Below are 17,111 nucleotides of genomic sequence, written 5' to 3'. Positions count from 1 at the left end.
TACAATTTCGTTGTGAATGTTTAGACAAGGGAAGAAGAAGATTATAACGGTTCATTCAAAATCAACCAGCTGCAGCAGAGGCTGTATATAAAAAAATATATGTATTCCAATTATAAACTATTAGAAGTTAAACTACGCATGCCCAATGATGAAGACACATTTCCCGTTGTGAAAGAACCAATAAATGTCGGTGTATACAGTGTGTCGCCCGAGGGAGTATTTGAGAATTGCAACAAACGTATGCGATTCTTTCAACCTTTAGTCACGTGTCCCTTCGCCCTAGGAGCCAACGAGAATCTACTTCAGGACGAAGATGTCGCAAATCGAAGTTATTTGGATACGCTGCTCCTATTCCTGACATCCACACAAGAAAGGCGCCAAATGATTAGGAATACCGAATTTGTCTGCAGTCGCGATGTCTTAGTCCTGCTCTTGTGCACTCCTTACGATCGAAAAAAGAAATGGTCCATTGCGGTCAGTAAATATCGCAATACCATATATATGTGTCTGGTACCAGACGAGGACGTCGTCGAACAATTGGACAATAGACGCATTCGGATATTATACAAAAACTCTTTGCTGAAAAAGTTGCAACAACACTGTCTGGTATCAAGAGGTAACTAAAACATCATTAGACCAAATTTGTATATCACCCTCCAATTCCAAATTAATAACTAAAATCCGAGCTCGAATCCAATGAATAGTACAGAATGCTTCTGAGTCCAAAAATAACTGCAACCTGCTTATTTGTTTTATATATTAACTGATCTTACCCGCATTGCAGTTGAAGATTTGAATCGAATTGAAGATTATGAACAGAGAACGGAAAATGGTCAACTCTATGGTGTATTTAAGACGACTTTTGGTGACTCGCATCTCTTATTTGATGCTCCTGTCATCGCCGAGAACACTAATAATTACGCACTTAATGGAAAACTTAAGAATTGTTCTTTAACTAATACTGACAGTATTGGTCAACCCACAACGTTTGTGGATCTGCGTCTGCGACAGGATACAATGAGTGGTCCTGAATGGGTAGCACACTATACAAATGAGATGATTTTGTGGTGGGCGGAATGCTTCTTGACTGGCATCAAGACAATACACGTTGCCCAACATGATAAAGATTTGATTGTGAAACGGTTTCATGACTTGGTGGCGCGTGATTTTCATCTGGAGTGCGTAAGTCACCTGAGGAGTCTTTTATGGCGGCAGCAAATTAACTCTCTTTTATTATGTGCAGAAGAAACACTGGTCGTCGTACGCTTGTGCCAATTTCATGTCACGTTTCTTGATGGACATCAAAAAGCTAATGGCTCCCGTGGATAGCCCTAATGCCGTTTATATGGTGGAATACGACCCAAAGGGCGAAGGAATCACCTACAGGGTTGAGGCGGAACGTAATGAGCATACATTCATACCCGATTGGTATACAAAAAAGTTTAAGCTGAACGGCAGTAGTAGCATGCCTTTTTAATATTCAGTATAAAGTTGAACATTTGTGTCTATTGATAAGTGAGGAGAGTTATGTTTAAGTTTATTGACAGCAGTAATTGAAATTTATGTAATCACACTATTAAATAATTTAATACAAGTTTTGTTTACATTTTGTTTCATTTTTTGTTTTTTGTTTCTGAGAATGCATTCGATTTTACAAAAATATGGAAATGCTACTTAGTTACATACTAAATTTAGACGCAGACACAGCTGTGTGTTGTTGGCTTACAGCTCGGTCTTCTTGGGCTTGGCGCTGCGATCGAAGCCCTTCAGTTCTGTGGTCGCCTCCTTGGCAATGTACTTGATGAAATCATCAAGTTCGCGACCGCCATTGTAGCTAACAGGCTTGTTCTTTGAATCCTTGGGCAGCCAGAAGAGCGTTGGGAAGCCGCGCACATTGAACTCTGGTGGCACATCGTTGGCCGTGGCATCCATCTTCACAATGGCAACATCTTCGTCCTGCAGCTTCTCGGCCAACTCATCGTAAATGGGAGTCAATTTCTTGCAGTGACCGCACCATGGGGCATAGAACTCGACCAGCGTATCCTTGCCGTTGTTGATAACAACCTCATCGAAGTTCTTGGCGACGGCAATCTTGACAGGTGCATCATTGGACTCGGGCACGGGTTCGCTCTTAATGTATGGCTCCAATTCGTTGGCCAGCAGCTTCTCAACGAAATCGTTCAGATTGTCCACGGAGAACTCTTCCTTAAGGGCATACTTGAGATTCTTGGCATCGCGGGCCAAAATGACGGGCTTATCACCGACAAAGTCATAGCCGAACTCATTCAATTCATGCTGGAAGTCATCCTTCGAGCTGATAGCGAATGTCAGCTGGCCGACGAACTCCTTGGCCACCTTAAGCACTCGGTTACGCCAGTAGTTGGTGCCCTTGGGGTTCTTTTGATAATCGACGCTGTAGTAAGCGGTGATCAATGGATTCTGGAAATCTTTGGATGTGTCCTGGGTGCGGTGACCAACCAAGCCATGGCTATAAAATAAATTGTTAGCCAATTGCTGAGATATTATTATTACCACACTTACAAGTTCTCCTTGATAAATGTGGTTAGATCAGACTCGGAGCTGCCCTCAAACTTGATGGTAGAGGCCTCAAATTTATTGCTTAGATGTGGGGCGCGGATGAGCACAATCTTATCGCTGTGTGGAGAAAATAACAAGGCAAGTTTTATGTTATTAAATGTTGGGTAAACATATCTTAACGACTAGACTAGATGAGAATTCACATCTACCAATTAAACACACGCTCGCAATGAAATGGAAAATGAAGATGATGATCTTACGAAATGGAAAATGAGCAACTATTTATTATTAATTAAAAAATATATGAATGGCACGGTAGATGTATGAATGTAATCCCCATCTTGTTTGTTCCCATTCTTCGCTCCCCCACTTACGTTTCGCCCTGCTGCTTAAGAACATCCTTGTCCTCGCTGTGGCCAAATCGATACTTCTCGCGATTCTTGTCGGCGAATTTCAGGAAAGTTTTAGCCAGCTTTGAGTCCACATCGCTGAAGTAGCCAAAGATTGTAGTATCTTTGGTGTCCAGGAACTTGGCAAGTTCCTCCACGCTGCGCACCTGCTTCGAAGCAGGTCCAACCTGAGCGCGCATATACTTGACTATGCCATTAGCCTCACGTGGTCCATTGTAGTCCTGTGACACCTCATCCTGGCGGAAGATCTTCAGGGTTGGATAACCGTTTACCGAGAACTTGCTGCACGTATCCTTGCCAGCCTCGGTACAGTCGACCTGTGAGATTGAAGAGAAGCTTAATAAAAGCTTTTCTCTTTATGTGGATGTTTAGCTTACCTTGGCCAATTTGATTGGAGGATCGTCATCCTTTACCAGCTCAGCTGCCTTGGCATATTCGGGCTTCAAGCGTTTGCAATGGCCGCACCTATAAAAAAGGAAAGTAAAATAAAGACACGTCACAAATGTTCTAGAAAATGTGAGTAATTTTGTTTTTTTTTTATCAAGACGCTTACAACTTCCTCAAGAGTTCGCGGTCCTTATCAGGTCATAGTTTTAATGTTAATGTTTTGCCTTATCGCAATCTAAACGAAATGCGGCGCAATTAAAAACGCTTGTTCTGTGCTTATGTTGTAGCTGATAACGTCTGCCTTCCCTTCCCCCATTCCCAATCCAAAAAGGCTCAATTAGACAAGAAACACACTTTCAAAATTTAGATAGAGAACTTGCTTTGCCGGCCGGCATTTTGTGCCAAGAAACTTTTAATCGCTTTACTCTTTGTCTACGCACACATGAAAACGTAGCACGAACATACGTTTCCACACATACAGCTATAAAGAAATTCATTGCAGACAAGTTTACAGCACTCTCTACTATCAGCTCACACATACATAGACAAAAGCTTACATTTTTACATAGAAATATATTTACACACACACATTTCCATACATCCATTTGTATATAAGTGTGCACACATTCACCCACTAAAATGGCTGTCTCTTCCAATGTTAATCCCGGTACGCCGTTTTTTCACACGCCATCGCTGACGTGTACATTTGATTCGATTAAAATCGCCACAAGTACATTGATATACACTCAACAATGAGAGCGCTTAATGCGATTGGTAATTCGCAAATGCAATTTCACGCCAACTCATGCCACACCCACCCTTCGACCCCCACCCAAACACTTACCATGGTGCATAGAACATAACCAATGTTGTTTCATGCTGCTTCAGAGTCGACACAAAATTGTCATCACCGAGTTCCAGCACATCCTGTTCACCGGCATTTGCAATTGCAATTAAGCCAACAATAAATACTGTAGCAACTGAGCGCCACATTTTGTTCGATTTTATTAAACAACTCGCGTTAATATAAATTATATTAAGTATGAATACTGTCTAAACGCCGCCTGCTAAATTTTTTCCGTCTAGGCCGGTCAACTGCGTTACTACAATTGAATTCTTCACATTAATAGCCACGTCATTGACATTTTATAACACTGCTGCTAGTCAGTGTTGCCAGGTTTTATCAGAAAAGTGAAATAGATTAAAAAAACAAATTTAAAAATAAAAAGAAAATGAATAAAAAAAGTCAAATTTACATTAAATAATTGGGGTTTCAACAAAAATTGTATGTTTTAATTACTACGCAATACACACGCAAATAAGAATAATAATAATAATATATAAATATGAGAATAATTTATAGATAGATGCGTTAATTTTGGATTATATCATATATATTTGAAACTTATAAAATACATAAATACATATATAGGGACAGCATAAAAATTAAGTTTGTTATTTTTTTATGTTTCTCTGTTTTTGGAAAACAAAATTTTTTCTTTCAATTTGGAAAGCCCATCGACTTGCTATAAAATATCAAAAACGTCGATGCTTTCTCGTTAACATTATTTACTCCTCATTTTGAACTGCTTGCCCTGCTTTTTTGCGCAGACACATGGTCACACTGATGATGGTGGAAATAGAATATTCGATATTTAAAAAGCAGCTCTGATATATAACTCGATCAGCTAATAAATTAAAATCGGTTAATATTTTTATTACAAAAACCATTACAAAAAAAATCGGTGAAGGGAATGACATATTTATACACGTATATTATAAAAAATATAGTACTGTTAATGTAGTGTAATCAAATATAAATTATGATGTAGTATAATTTGGTATATTTGTCAACGTTAGTATATTGTGAAATTCAACTTCAACACACTGAACGCCACGCTTGCAGTAACGAGGCTACAAGTTTCCTGTCTTGCCGAACACTCGTTCACTTTGTTCAAGTCTGTCGCCGTGTTAGCATAGACTTTGTGATTTCTCATTCAATTTATTCGAGAGTAAGTTTTAGTACCAAGTGAAAAATAAAATTTTTTGTGTATATTTAAAAAACATGGAAGTACAAGTGCAATGGAAATTCGCAGTGCATTTAATGATAAGTTTATAAACAAATATGCAGTTGGACTTTACATTTTGCATATTTTTAACATGTGGAAATATGTGTGTGTGCGTCACTGAAATAACCTATAAGAAAGCGCAAAGTGAAAGGTGACGACGCGACACAAACACGTGGCAAGCAGCACATACAGATTGCACCATAAAATGTTGCTAATAATATTTAATTGTCTAAATGATTCATATTGCAATCTGCAATAGCAATATGGTGTAATTACCGTTGACACCACGCCCACTTACTCGTGTCATCACCGGGTATTTGTCTATTAGTGATGCTAAGTGGAGTTCAAATCCATATTGCTTCGGTACAATACGTTTTAGTTCATGAAACTATAAGTTCTATTAACAAATGCAGCAAAATATAAATTTTTGCACATGTGCCTGAAAACGTGGTTTTTTTTGCATGCGCAAAATTTCCGGCCGCTTTCTCTATACATATGGCATAGAATTTCAAGATGGCGACGCAATGGTGGGACTGAATACTTGCAGCAACAAAAAGTCGATTAACTTTTCTCTTTGTGTAGACGTAATAATTTCGTACGACTTTGTGTGACATTTTCAAGTTTTATAATTTCGATTAATGTGAAATTCACTATCTATTGCAAGTACAAGTAAATGTAATTCAAAATGGCCGGCTTGGACTGCACTTTATTTCTTGATCGTTGCCTCTCGCTCTGCCAGCCATTACTAGCTTGATCGTATATCTGCCTTTGTTCGAATCATTGTGTGCAGTCGCCATTTTAGTTCGCTCTCTCGCTCACACTCTTGATTAGTGAAGCGGCCGGCAACAGCGTCACACACACAAATGCCACATGCTTAGATTAAATTTGCTGGAAATTTCCCTGCACGAATGTATTGAAGTAGGTGTGTATGTGAGCATACATACACGCATTTAATTTTTTTTTAATTTAATGAACTCGATTTTCCATGATGATATTTATTCAGTTCTGCTACTGAAGAATTTTGACGAAAGCTAAAATACCAAAATCACTGAAAGAAAATCGAGCATCAAACGCTAGTTATTATTTTTGGCAAATTGTAAAATTTAAATTTTTTGCTCTTTGCACGTTTCTTTTTGTAACCAGTTTCGTTTGTGCCTTTGTTACACACATCCACCACCAAGACATGCGGCGGCTGCAGATAAACCTAACCTCAACGGAGCGAACGTTCGACAACAGCAAAATGCTTAAAATGCGGACGCAAACACGTTTTGATTTGAGGTTAGGTTGACCTGCTGGGCACGCAAACAAATGTCATAAATCAAACATTTTTCAAATATGAAGGAATTTTGTGTCATTTTAAGACAATCCCCCGCTCTGACTACTAATGTTTGCCCAAATAATTATTTTTTTTGCTAACAAATTTTGTTTACCCATCTGTTTCTCCCTAAATTGCGATTTGTACCTGTGTGAACCCAATTACACACAAACCAATACACACCTGATGCACGTTGTACTCAATACATCCCACAACAACAACCAACAACATCAACCGCTTATAGCTATCCTATAAACCAACATGGGCAAGGAAAAGATTCACATCAACATCGTCGTGATTGGACACGTCGATTCCGGCAAGTCCACCACCACCGGTCACTTGATCTACAAGTGCGGTGGTATCGACAAGCGTACCATTGAGAAGTTCGAGAAGGAAGCTCAGGAAATGGGCAAGGGCTCCTTCAAGTACGCATGGGTTTTGGATAAATTGAAGGCCGAGCGTGAGCGTGGTATCACCATTGATATCGCTCTGTGGAAGTTCGAGACTGCCAAGTACTACGTGACCATCATCGATGCTCCCGGCCACAGAGATTTCATCAAGAACATGATCACTGGTACCTCCCAGGCTGATTGTGCCGTCTTGATTGTTGCTGCTGGTACTGGTGAATTCGAGGCCGGTATCTCCAAGAACGGCCAGACCCGCGAGCACGCTCTGCTTGCCTTCACCCTGGGTGTCAAGCAGTTGATCGTTGGTGTCAACAAGATGGACTCTTCTGAGCCACCATACAGCGAGGCCCGTTATGAGGAAATCAAGAAGGAAGTGTCTTCATACATCAAGAAGATCGGCTACAACCCAGCTGCCGTTGCTTTCGTGCCCATTTCCGGATGGCACGGCGACAACATGTTGGAACCATCGACCAACATGAACTGGTTCAAGGGATGGAAGGTGGAGCGCAAGGAGGGTAACGCTGATGGCAAGACCCTGATCGATGCTCTCGATGCCATTCTGCCACCCAGCCGTCCCACTGAGAAGCCTCTGCGTCTGCCCCTGCAGGATGTCTACAAAATTGGTGGTATCGGAACAGTACCCGTCGGTCGTGTGGAGACTGGTGTCCTGAAGCCCGGCTGCGTTGTCGTCTTCGCCCCAGCTAACATCACCACTGAGGTTAAGTCCGTGGAGATGCACCACGAAGCCCTCACTGAGGCTGTTCCCGGAGACAACGTTGGTTTCAACGTTAAGAACGTGTCCGTCAAGGAATTGCGTCGTGGCTACGTTGCCGGTGACTCCAAGGCCAGCCCACCCAAGGGTGCTGCTGACTTCACCGCTCAGGTCATCGTGCTGAACCACCCTGGCCAGATCGCCAACGGTTACACTCCAGTGTTGGATTGCCACACCGCTCACATTGCTTGCAAGTTCGCTGAGATCAAGGAGAAGGTCGACCGTCGTTCCGGCAAGACCACCGAGGAGAACCCCAAGTTCATCAAGTCTGGTGATGCTGCCATCGTCAACTTGGTGCCCTCCAAGCCTCTGTGCGTTGAGTCCTTCCAGGAGTTCCCTCCTCTGGGTCGTTTCGCTGTCCGTGACATGAGACAGACCGTCGCTGTCGGTGTCATCAAGGCTGTTAACTTCAAGGATGCTTCCGGTGGCAAGGTCACCAAGGCCGCCGAGAAGGCCACCAAGGGCAAGAAGTAGCTGGTTTCCTTCGATACCATTAACAACATCAACGCAAACAATATGATACAGCAGCCACCAACACTCAGCAACAACAGTAAGCAAAAGAGTAGAACACAAACACCTGTCCTGGGCAAGATGAACGATAAGATGATGTTCCAGCAAAAGCAAAAGTTTAATTTTTTCCATCGCAAAGAATTTCGTCGGATACGAATGTTTGACGCCATCGAAGCTGCCTAAGCGATTGAGTGGAGAGGAGAGCAGCCGACAAAGCAGAAAGAGAAGACGGAAGACTTTAATCAAACCAACCCCCTCAATCTTAAGTTTACCTACATGTATAATATTATAATGAATGGATTTCATTGTAATATTATATTTAGTTCGTATAATTGCGTAGCAGTAGCGCAGGCGTATAAGCATTTATGTATTCATTCGTATAAATTAAAATTTTGATTTTATATCTTATCTTACTTTTGCACCAACTACTTTGTACACTATAATTTGAAACAAAAACACTAGAAGAAACAAAAAGATAAATAACTTTATTTACAAGAAATAAAACCGCATCATTTTGTATTTATTCGTTTTCACGCATTTTCAGCACTTTTTAGGTTGCCATCTTTTTATTTACAGCGCCAATTTTGATTATGATTTCAATTTTCCATCAACCTGCAGCGATTTATTCCCTAAATAGTATCATTAGACGCTCGATTCATTAGCCCTAAATAGGAACTGTTAAAAGTACAAACCTACAACAAACAGTACAAGGAAAATGCAAACAATACAACTCAATTTACCTCATTTACTTGCAAAGTAAAATGCAAACGATATTTCAAATAAAGCGAACGATTGCTAAATGGATTAATTCAATGTGTTTAATCTTCGTCTTGGGTTCACAATATTTAAACAATAAATATATATAATACAATTAAAATTTGGAAAAAATTCAAACCAACCCAAATTGAAACTCAACCAAACAAGTCTATTTGTTGATCACCAATGCCGGGTCTTTATAGCAGACTTTCAGGTTCTTTCTATTCGGTCTCTCGGGTTCCTCACGCGGATCCTCGTAGCGAATGCCATAGGGGGTGACTATAGCGCTCTTCATCAAATATTTACTAAACTTTTGAATTTGCATAGCCGTTATGCTGTCCAAAACCCAAGCGGGAGTTAGGTAAATGCGATCATCTTCGGCGCGTCGCTTATCGCCAACGATGAACTTGGCCTTATAGCGATTCTCAGTTATCTTAGCGCCTCCTAGGAACAGCAGCTCCTTGATGTTATTGAAGGTTATAGGTCGGCAGAGAGATGAAACGTAAAAGGTTTCCATATAACGGAAAAGTTCACACTTATAGGATATGCCAAACGCTTGACGCTCCGTGCGACAAATCTGTGAAATGAAAATATTTGATGATAAACGGAATGAGATTTGATTACTCGGATGTCCGACTCACCTCAATGGCACGTGAGAATGAAGTGAGTTCATATTTCTCCTCGTTTAGCCATTTGCCTGCACGCATCGAATCCAGAATCCATTTGTAGTTCACAATCCAAACACCACGCATCAAGCCACGCAAAAGATTAAGAGTGCGGCGAGGCTCCAGGCTAACCAGGTGAGTGGTATTCTTGGTGACTGTAGGATCCAGGCGCATTCCACGTAATTTACGTATGGCCTGAGATTGCGTGTTGAAACAGAAGGTCAATTGGCAATGGGGGAACGGGCAGACGATGTACAACAAGCAAGGACAAATTAATGCGATTGAACTTTTTGTATTTTTGCAATATTATGTGTGGTTTATTTGTGTAAGTGTATAAAAGTATGCCAATTAACAAGAACTGCGTGTCAACTAATAATGTTTAATCAATACTTATTGAATTTGAAAATACAACTTTGAAAAACTAATACTACTTTCGATTATGTGATTACAAATGGATGAGGGATATGCTCTTCCTCTAATTAATTCACAAATAAAAACATTGCATAAACGTGTATAGCTACATAACTACAGAATAAAGAGTAAAAAAGATGTATGGATCTAAACGTCCTGCATAAAAGAATCAAAATTATCTAACGTTCGGTGGATGTGTTACCAACCTTGTGGATGACCTGCACCTGATCCTTATGCATGTTGGTGTGCACTAAAGTATGCAATATAGCCTGTTTTTTTAGCGAAGATCTTCTGCGCATAACTATCGGAGTTGTGCTTTCAGCGCTATTAACATCGCCTTCCTTTTGTAGGTTGGGTCCAACTGCAGCCGTCGGTTTAGGCGTTGCCAAAGTTCGTCGGCGTTTCAGGGTGCCGCTTGAAGATGTGCTTCCAATTGAACTGCGACGTCCTTTCTTGCTTGATTTCGGAGGTGTAACAATCACCTCTTCATTAGGTGTAAAAAGTTTTCGCATTTTTGGTTCAGTCTTTTCCGTGTGCTTGTCAGCAGCACTAATTGCATCAACAGCCACCGCCTGCAGTGGCACCAAAGGGCGAGGCTCGTCGTTCTCCATGTCAGGGACCAAGGCCAGAGATCGCCGTTTAGATGTGGTATTAATGTGATTAATACGATCGTTTATCAACTCCATATCTACGCTAAAGATCGTTCGACGTCGATTTGCGCTAGAACTCGAGTTGGAGCTACCTGGCAAACGAGTTGAGCTGAAGATTGGCACTGGTGTTTCGGAGCTGTCTGGCGACGTTTTGGTGGTTACGAAGCTCTCTTTTGACGTTTGTGGCGTTGTGTCTACCAGCATGCTACTCGAACTTTTTGATCCCAAATAAGGATTAACATTCTCGTTGTTCATCTCACTGATTTCCATGTGTTCGCTTACATACATTGTACGGCGTCCCTTTACTTTTGATGTAACGTGAGCAAATGTCGGAGTAATGTCCATCGATTGTTCAACATGATTGGTTTTGTTTTCATTTGGTTGCTCGACCAACGTCTCTTCGGCGATCGATTGAAACGATGGCTTCTTCAGCACCTTTGGTGTGCTAGGCTCTACTGTCGTCGAAATGTGGGTTAAGCTACGACGGCGCGTTATCCTCGACTCGCTCACTGCCGGTGACTGCAGGTCAGTTGCCTGCAAGGACGAGCGACGACGCGTTCTGGGCTCATCCGGCTCCGATGTGGGCGGTGGTGTGGAACACTCTTCGTGAGCTGTTGACTTGGTTATTAGGCTGCGTCGTCGCGTCATCCGGGGTTCTGATTGCACTTTGTCGCTGGCAATGTCAATTGTATTCACGGAGCTGCTGCGACGAGGAGTCCGAACTTGTGGTCTTTGAACGTGTGCTGGTTCCACACTAATGGAACTGCTCCGTGGTTTGCTAGCTCGTTTCTCTTGGCTGAAGTTCAAACTCTTTGGGGCCATTGAATTTTCCCTTGCCACATCGCCAATGGCATTGAAATCGACTTCATTTGACTGGGCATTGGGTTCCTTTGATTCCGTTCTTTGTGGAGTGTTGAAGAAGCCATTTGTGATTCTGTAAATGAACAAATATTAGTAATCAATTAAATAAATTTTAGGCAACGTTCATTTCTTACCTGTTTAGTAGCTTGGTAGCTGGCGATTCTGTGACCTCGTCTTCCATAAGATGTTTGTTTTGGCTCAAAGGTTTAAAGAAGCGAGTGATGTCATTCTGCTAAATAAATAAAATTCGATTACAAGTGTATGGAAATCAATGCACAATAGTTTACCTTGGGCGTGGAAGTTGGAGTTCTTGCTGCTGCCGTGGCTGCCTTCTTGCTTTTCTCTTGATCCTTTAAGCCAGTTGGTGTTGCTGGCCGCTTGCGTCGCTTATTGAGTTCCGAGTCTGGTTGCATATAACGAGCGCGCTGAAAAAAGGATTTATCATTGGATTGATTATAAAGACGCAACGTAAACTGATAAATGCTTCGTTTGTTATTGCTGCTGCTGTTGCTGTCGCTCGTTTCGTTTCGCAACTGCTTCTGTCAGTCACATTTAGCTAAAATCACTGTTTTATTTGTTTATTATGTACGTGATATCAGCACCGTTGTTCGCAGGTGTTTTAAATGTTTATATTGGCGAGACTTTTATCTACATCACGAATCTCTCGTTCGCTCTCGCTCTCTTTAAGAAGTGGATGAAACCAGATTTAACTGTTCTATATACGAAATATAAATTTACAAAAATTACATTTCAGATGTTTTCTTTTTTTAAACAAACAAAAGAAATGTATTGATACTATTTACATTCAAATCGAATATAAATTGCGCTTTTAATTTGAATATACATATGTATTTTTCTTTTTAAAAATAGGTGTGGTAACATTGGTCGCCATTTGCGTATGCAGCCCTGTTCTCTCGTTCGATCTTTCGCTCTCGTCTGTCTCTCTCGCTCTCAGCGTTTGCGCTGTTTGAGCAGCAAGATAGAGCAACCCCCGTTGTCGTATAAAAATTGCTTCAACACAGTCGTTAGCTTCAGTCTGCGGCTCATTCAATGCTTGTCGTCGCGCTCAATCAACATTCTCTGGCTGTTGAAAAAAATCCAATTAAACGAACAGTATTACGCGTTCTGATAGTATATAGTCAATTCATTGAACTATAAACAATTCCATGCATTGGCACGCATCCGCCATACAGCGATAAGCAACAAGTGTGACCCTCTTACGCCCCCTCGCTGCCGGCTAACAACAAATTAAGAGAGCCAAAAAATAGCAAAACCAAAAAACTAAATGTGAAACTTTGTTTGTTTTGCTATTATTGTCAACAGAAGTACAAAAAACTAAACGAGCAGAATCAGTGCAAAGAAGAACTTAGAACGTGGCACTTTCCATAGAGCAGCGTCGATGAAGTATCGTCTGCTTGAGCAGTCTTGGAAAAATAATTAAGAAAACTTGTTTTCCCCCCACACAGACTGACATTGTATTGCGATAAGACGTACATAAATTACAAAGACGGTGCAATTATAGAACAATTATAATATCAGCAGAGCCAGAACCAGACTGAGACAGGCACCAAAGTAAACAAAACAAAGCAAAAGCAAAGATGATACCTGGTTATGGACCCGTGACACAAGCCCTATTGGGCACGCTTCTCACCTGGGGCCTCACGGCAGCAGGTGCAGCATTGGTCATCTTTGTGCGCGGCAACCAGCGACGCTCATTGGATGCAGCTCTGGGCTTTGCAGCTGGCGTCATGATCGCCGCCTCGTTCTGGTCATTGCTCAGCCCGGCTATTGAAATGGCCGAGACCTCAAATTTGTATGGCATTTACTCGTTTCTACCTGTCGCCGGTGGCTTTCTGCTTGGATCAATCTTTGTGTATGGCTGCGACAAACTGATGTCGTATCTGGGCCTCAACAGCACCAATATGATGATACAAATGACCCAAAGCAAGGATAAGGCCGATATAGCCATTGATGAACTCAAGCAGAACGGCGGCGCGAAGGCACGTCAGACATCCAAGAGCTTGGACAGCTTCTCCGATTGCCTGAGTGTCCAGCATAGCGGTGGTGAGTCAAGACGGCGCAAGAAGGGCAGCATTAGCGAGGTCGAGCAATGCACGTACACCGCTGAGGCTGCATTGGAGCAGCAGCGGGCACAGGAAGCGCTGTCACAATGGAAGCGCATCATGTTGCTGGTGGTGGCCATAACGGTGCACAATATACCCGAGGGTCTGGCAGTGGGTGTCAGTTTTGGTGCCGTGGGCACCACAAACTCATCGACATTCGAGAGTGCCAGAAACCTGGCCATTGGCATCGGCATTCAAAACTTTCCCGAGGGATTAGCGGTCAGTTTGCCGTTACATGCCGCCGGTTTCAGTGTGTTGCGTGCCTTCTGGTATGGACAATTGTCGGGCATGGTGGAGCCCATCTTTGGCGTTCTAGGAGCTGTGGCGGTCACCTTCGCTAATCTCATACTGCCCTATGCACTGTCGTTTGCGGCTGGCGCCATGATTTACATTGTTGCCGATGATATATTGCCTGAGGCACATGCTAGCGGCAATGGCACGATTGCGACATGGGGAACTGTTTCTGGATTCTTGATAATGATGTGCCTGGAGGTTGCACTATCCTGATGTGGCCCCCTTCACCTCCACCTCCACCTGCATTTCCCACACTCCCAGAAAATCCTCAACAATGTTCCTACGTGTGATAGTTATTGCAAACAGCGAGGACTCATAAATCATCAGTGTGTAAATTTGAAAATTCGAACGTACTTAATGCGCATTTCTTGTATGTAAATAGCAGAAGCAGCCGCAGAACAGGCTTTATATGATATTTTGTATGTTTAAATTGTCTAGTACTTTTATTATATATAGCTATTTATATATATACTTCACTGTTTGTACATATGTACATATATGTGTATGTATTTGTTAAAATCTCAGAAAAACACAAAACGTTGCCTGTAGCGCGTTTAACGCCAGCCCCAAAACGAAATGCAAAACCCTACACAAGTATTTTTTATAAGTAACTTGAACATTTTATGTACTGACGACGACGCAGCCGCCGCCTCGCAACGTCTTGCCTTGCCCCTAAAGTCGACGTGCATCCATCTATCGAGTTATGTAAATGAATGCGAATAATAATAATAGCGTATAAATTGTATTCTTGTGAAGCGGCGGTAAACAGACGTGTGCATGTGAAATAGGTTTTAAGTTGTCATCGTTGATCAGCTTTGTCTTTTAAACTGTCGTAATATTTAAGTAATAAAACATAATGTATGCATATACTGTTGTATATATAATAAGAAACTGCACTTTTTTTTTACTCTCGACTCTTAGCTATGCCTGTTGCCAACTTCCTGCTAGTTTGTGTTGATAAACAGGCAAAAGACACAACACAACTCGACAACGTTACACGCAAATTGAATTAGATAACACAAGTTGGCCAAACAAAAACAATAATAACATTTGTCGTCCCTTGATAAGAATCTGTCAGGCTGAAAGCCCAAATGATGTGAAATGAAATACGTGAACTTGCAGACGGCACTCACAACTGCGCTACGAAGAACAGAATGTATTCATGCGACTTTTTGTTGCCATACCCTGTACTTCAAAGATATCAAGAGTCGTAGAACGTGCATGGCCAGCAAATTCGTATACAAACTAATGCAGGTAATCTTATGAACTATGCTCGAGTAAACGTAATTGAATAGAGCCCGTAAGCTTATCTGAGTCATTGCCTAGGTTTTTTTTGTTCTTCATTTTTGATAATGCAGTGCTTCTTATCAAAGCCATGTTGTCAACTAAACAATTAATCAATTTGCAAGTACTCTAGTACTTCTATGTACTATGTTATATGGGTTCTTTTATGGCGCTCATAAACCAATTAAATTGCTACTAGCAGTGAGTGGAATGGATCAATTAAAACGTAAAATTGTACTATGTAAATATCGAAAAATGAATGAACGTACACTACGCAACCAAGTGGCGAGAATTCAAAGTTTAGATATTTGATATTAGGTGACCCATTTAATTGGTGATCACTTACCGTCAATTTACCGTAGAGCTCCGGATATTCATACATATGGATATTACTAATGGGAAACTGTTGTGGCTCACAGAGGCGACGCTGCACTTTGCATGCCTCAATCCACAATATGGACACAATGGGTATATTCCAGCTCTGAGCACGTTTATATGTTGACAACAAGCCGTCCTTGAAGACCACGTGTGTGGTAGTGCTGTCAGACCGTACATAGATTGCATACAATTAAGTAATATAACCGCTTATAAAATGTGCAACATACCGCAATAGGCGATCATTCACTTGGGCGCCCAGTTTGGAAATGATGGATTTGACGCCCTCTGAGCGATTGTCGTTGCCAGTGCGTACTTCAACGTAGACAATTACATCCTTTAAGATATCGGATAGACTTGTCTCTGGAACCGGATTACGTTCGTCTGCTGTAATAATGCTTTGTTCGGCAAGTGGTACATCAAAATTGGTATATGCTTTATTTGGACTCCTGTTAAGATAATCTCATTATACCTTTTGCCTGTAACGTGAAATTGTTGGCTTACCTTAAGGCACGTAGGGCACGCATGCGCAAAGAGGCGCTGGGACTATTGAGATCTCTTTGCATGCGTAAAACATTGGCATCCTGGTGGGGCATCATTCTTCGTAAATGCTCTGAAGGGCTGACTGGTTTGCTTGCATCCCTGGATTTGGGCGTCATTAGCATGTGTGCAATCGCTGGTGCAGTTCCGATTTGCGCCGTCGACATTATATCAGGGACAGAAGACTGCGAGGTGCACAAGTCCACAAAGTTTTCCTTTATCTCTGAATGCATTAAAAATATAAATTGAATTGTAATCTAAAATAATATTACGCACGTTCAGACATTGTTTTTGTTGTTATGCTGTGTGCAGTTTGCGAACACAATGGTAATTTTTAACAATCACTTTAAATTTTGAGCTTTCTAAATAAAAATAAAATATCTGGGTAATAATTAATAAAATAACAAAGCTAACCTGATGCAGCAACGAGCGTTGCCTTTGAATGCCAACGGAACTCGTTTGTTTTCCTATGTATCGCCTCTGCTTATTATTTCATACAAGTAAGTTTACTAACTGTTTATGTTTTATTTAATAATATTGCTTTAATTTTATTGATATATTTTGAGATTTATAAATACAATTTATAAAATCACTTGGCGGCTACCTAGCGTTAGCATCAGTGTGACCACAAAACTAATTTTGAAATACTATTTCCTTTAAAAGTAAAGAAATATACTGCTTTTAGCGGTTTGGTTACACTATATTTTATAATTTCCAACAAAAGTAGCTATATTTTAATTGCTT

At 41.3% G+C, this 17,111-nt stretch overlaps 5 protein-coding genes and 1 non-coding gene across 9 annotated transcripts; 4 read left to right on the top strand and 2 right to left on the bottom strand.

Moving 5' to 3' along the window:
- The first annotated feature begins 29 nt into the window (after positions 1-29).
- Positions 30-1,828, top strand: LOC117571923 (protein cutoff). The gene is made up of 3 exons (XM_034254404.2): positions 30-616; positions 785-1,182; positions 1,244-1,828. Exons 1-3 carry the CDS (start codon positions 100-102, stop codon positions 1,475-1,477), a joined length of 1,149 nt encoding a protein of 382 aa, XP_034110295.1. The 5' UTR covers positions 30-99; the 3' UTR covers positions 1,478-1,828.
- Positions 1,596-4,447, bottom strand: LOC117571921 (protein disulfide-isomerase A3). Its single transcript, XM_034254402.2, has 5 exons — positions 4,180-4,447; positions 3,326-3,413; positions 2,913-3,265; positions 2,542-2,655; positions 1,596-2,488 (listed from the first exon to the last, which is right to left on the bottom strand). Exons 1-5 carry the CDS (start codon positions 4,326-4,328, stop codon positions 1,723-1,725), a joined length of 1,470 nt encoding a protein of 489 aa, XP_034110293.1. The 5' UTR covers positions 4,329-4,447; the 3' UTR covers positions 1,596-1,722.
- Positions 4,448-5,185: 738 nt separating this feature from the next.
- Positions 5,186-8,927, top strand: LOC117571922 (elongation factor 1-alpha 1). The gene is made up of 2 exons (XM_034254403.2): positions 5,186-5,347; positions 6,964-8,927. The coding sequence occupies exon 2, from the start codon at positions 6,981-6,983 to the stop codon at positions 8,370-8,372; it is 1,392 nt and encodes a 463-aa protein (XP_034110294.1). The 5' UTR covers positions 5,186-5,347; positions 6,964-6,980; the 3' UTR covers positions 8,373-8,927.
- Positions 6,385-6,459, top strand: LOC117572878 (small nucleolar RNA snR61/Z1/Z11). Its single transcript, XR_004572611.1, has one exon. It is a non-coding gene; the product is annotated as a small nucleolar RNA snR61/Z1/Z11 (small nucleolar RNA).
- Positions 8,928-9,209: 282 nt separating the features above from the next.
- LOC117571920 (microcephalin) lies at positions 9,210-16,914 on the bottom strand. Of its 4 annotated transcripts, none has more exons than XM_034254400.2 (9): positions 16,782-16,914; positions 16,332-16,590; positions 16,058-16,276; positions 15,799-15,991; positions 12,039-12,176; positions 11,886-11,983; positions 10,447-11,824; positions 9,806-10,024; positions 9,210-9,741 (listed from the first exon to the last, which is right to left on the bottom strand). In XM_034254400.2, the coding sequence occupies exons 2-9, from the start codon at positions 16,532-16,534 to the stop codon at positions 9,334-9,336; spliced, it is 2,856 nt and encodes a 951-aa protein (XP_034110291.1). In that variant the 5' UTR covers positions 16,535-16,590; positions 16,782-16,914; the 3' UTR covers positions 9,210-9,333. The 4 variants fall into 4 exon arrangements, with proteins under 4 accessions (XP_034110291.1, XP_034110289.1, XP_034110292.1 ...); XM_034254398.2 differs by lacking the exon at positions 16,782-16,914 and adding an exon at positions 16,644-16,767; XM_034254401.2 differs by lacking the exon at positions 16,782-16,914 and adding an exon at positions 16,644-16,761 and having other exon boundaries at positions 16,332-16,582.
- LOC117571925 (zinc transporter ZIP11) lies at positions 12,769-15,059 on the top strand. The gene has a single exon (XM_034254407.2). The coding sequence runs from the start codon at positions 13,350-13,352 to the stop codon at positions 14,379-14,381; it is 1,032 nt and encodes a 343-aa protein (XP_034110298.1). The 5' UTR covers positions 12,769-13,349; the 3' UTR covers positions 14,382-15,059.
- Positions 16,915-17,111: the final 197 nt, after the last annotated feature.

Source organism: Drosophila albomicans, chromosome 3 (genome assembly GCF_009650485.2).
Source record: "Drosophila albomicans strain 15112-1751.03 chromosome 3, ASM965048v2, whole genome shotgun sequence".
NCBI classification, from domain to species: domain Eukaryota; kingdom Metazoa; phylum Arthropoda; class Insecta; order Diptera; family Drosophilidae; genus Drosophila; species Drosophila albomicans.
Note: the sequence above shows the minus strand (reverse complement) of the source record. Positions and strands in the feature narration are given on the sequence as shown.

Excerpts from the sequence above, each read along its gene's own strand:
- LOC117571923 (XM_034254404.2), top strand. The coding sequence starts at position 100 with ATGTATTCCAATTATAAACTATTAGAAGTTAAACTACGCATGCCCAAT. Across the intron at positions 617-784 it reads ACACTGTCTGGTATCAAGAG|TTGAAGATTTGAATCGAATT; the intron begins GTAACTAAAACA and ends CCCGCATTGCAG. Across the intron at positions 1,183-1,243 it reads GTGATTTTCATCTGGAGTGC|AAGAAACACTGGTCGTCGTA; the intron begins GTAAGTCACCTG and ends TATTATGTGCAG.
- LOC117571921 (XM_034254402.2), bottom strand. The coding sequence starts at position 4,328 with ATGTGGCGCTCAGTTGCTACAGTATTTATTGTTGGCTTAATTGCAATT. Across the intron at positions 2,656-2,912 it reads CTTAAGCAGCAGGGCGAAAC|CGATAAGATTGTGCTCATCC; the intron begins GTAAGTGGGGGA and ends TTCTCCACACAG. Across the intron at positions 2,489-2,541 it reads ACATTTATCAAGGAGAACTT|CCATGGCTTGGTTGGTCACC; the intron begins GTAAGTGTGGTA and ends TTTATTTTATAG.
- LOC117571922 (XM_034254403.2), top strand. The coding sequence starts at position 6,981 with ATGGGCAAGGAAAAGATTCACATCAACATCGTCGTGATTGGACACGTC.
- LOC117571925 (XM_034254407.2), top strand. The coding sequence starts at position 13,350 with ATGATACCTGGTTATGGACCCGTGACACAAGCCCTATTGGGCACGCTT.
- LOC117571920 (XM_034254398.2), bottom strand. Across the intron at positions 16,277-16,331 it reads CGTGCCCTACGTGCCTTAAG|GAGTCCAAATAAAGCATATA; the intron begins GTAAGCCAACAA and ends TTATCTTAACAG. Across the intron at positions 15,992-16,057 it reads GTGAATGATCGCCTATTGCG|CACTACCACACACGTGGTCT; the intron begins GTATGTTGCACA and ends ACGGTCTGACAG.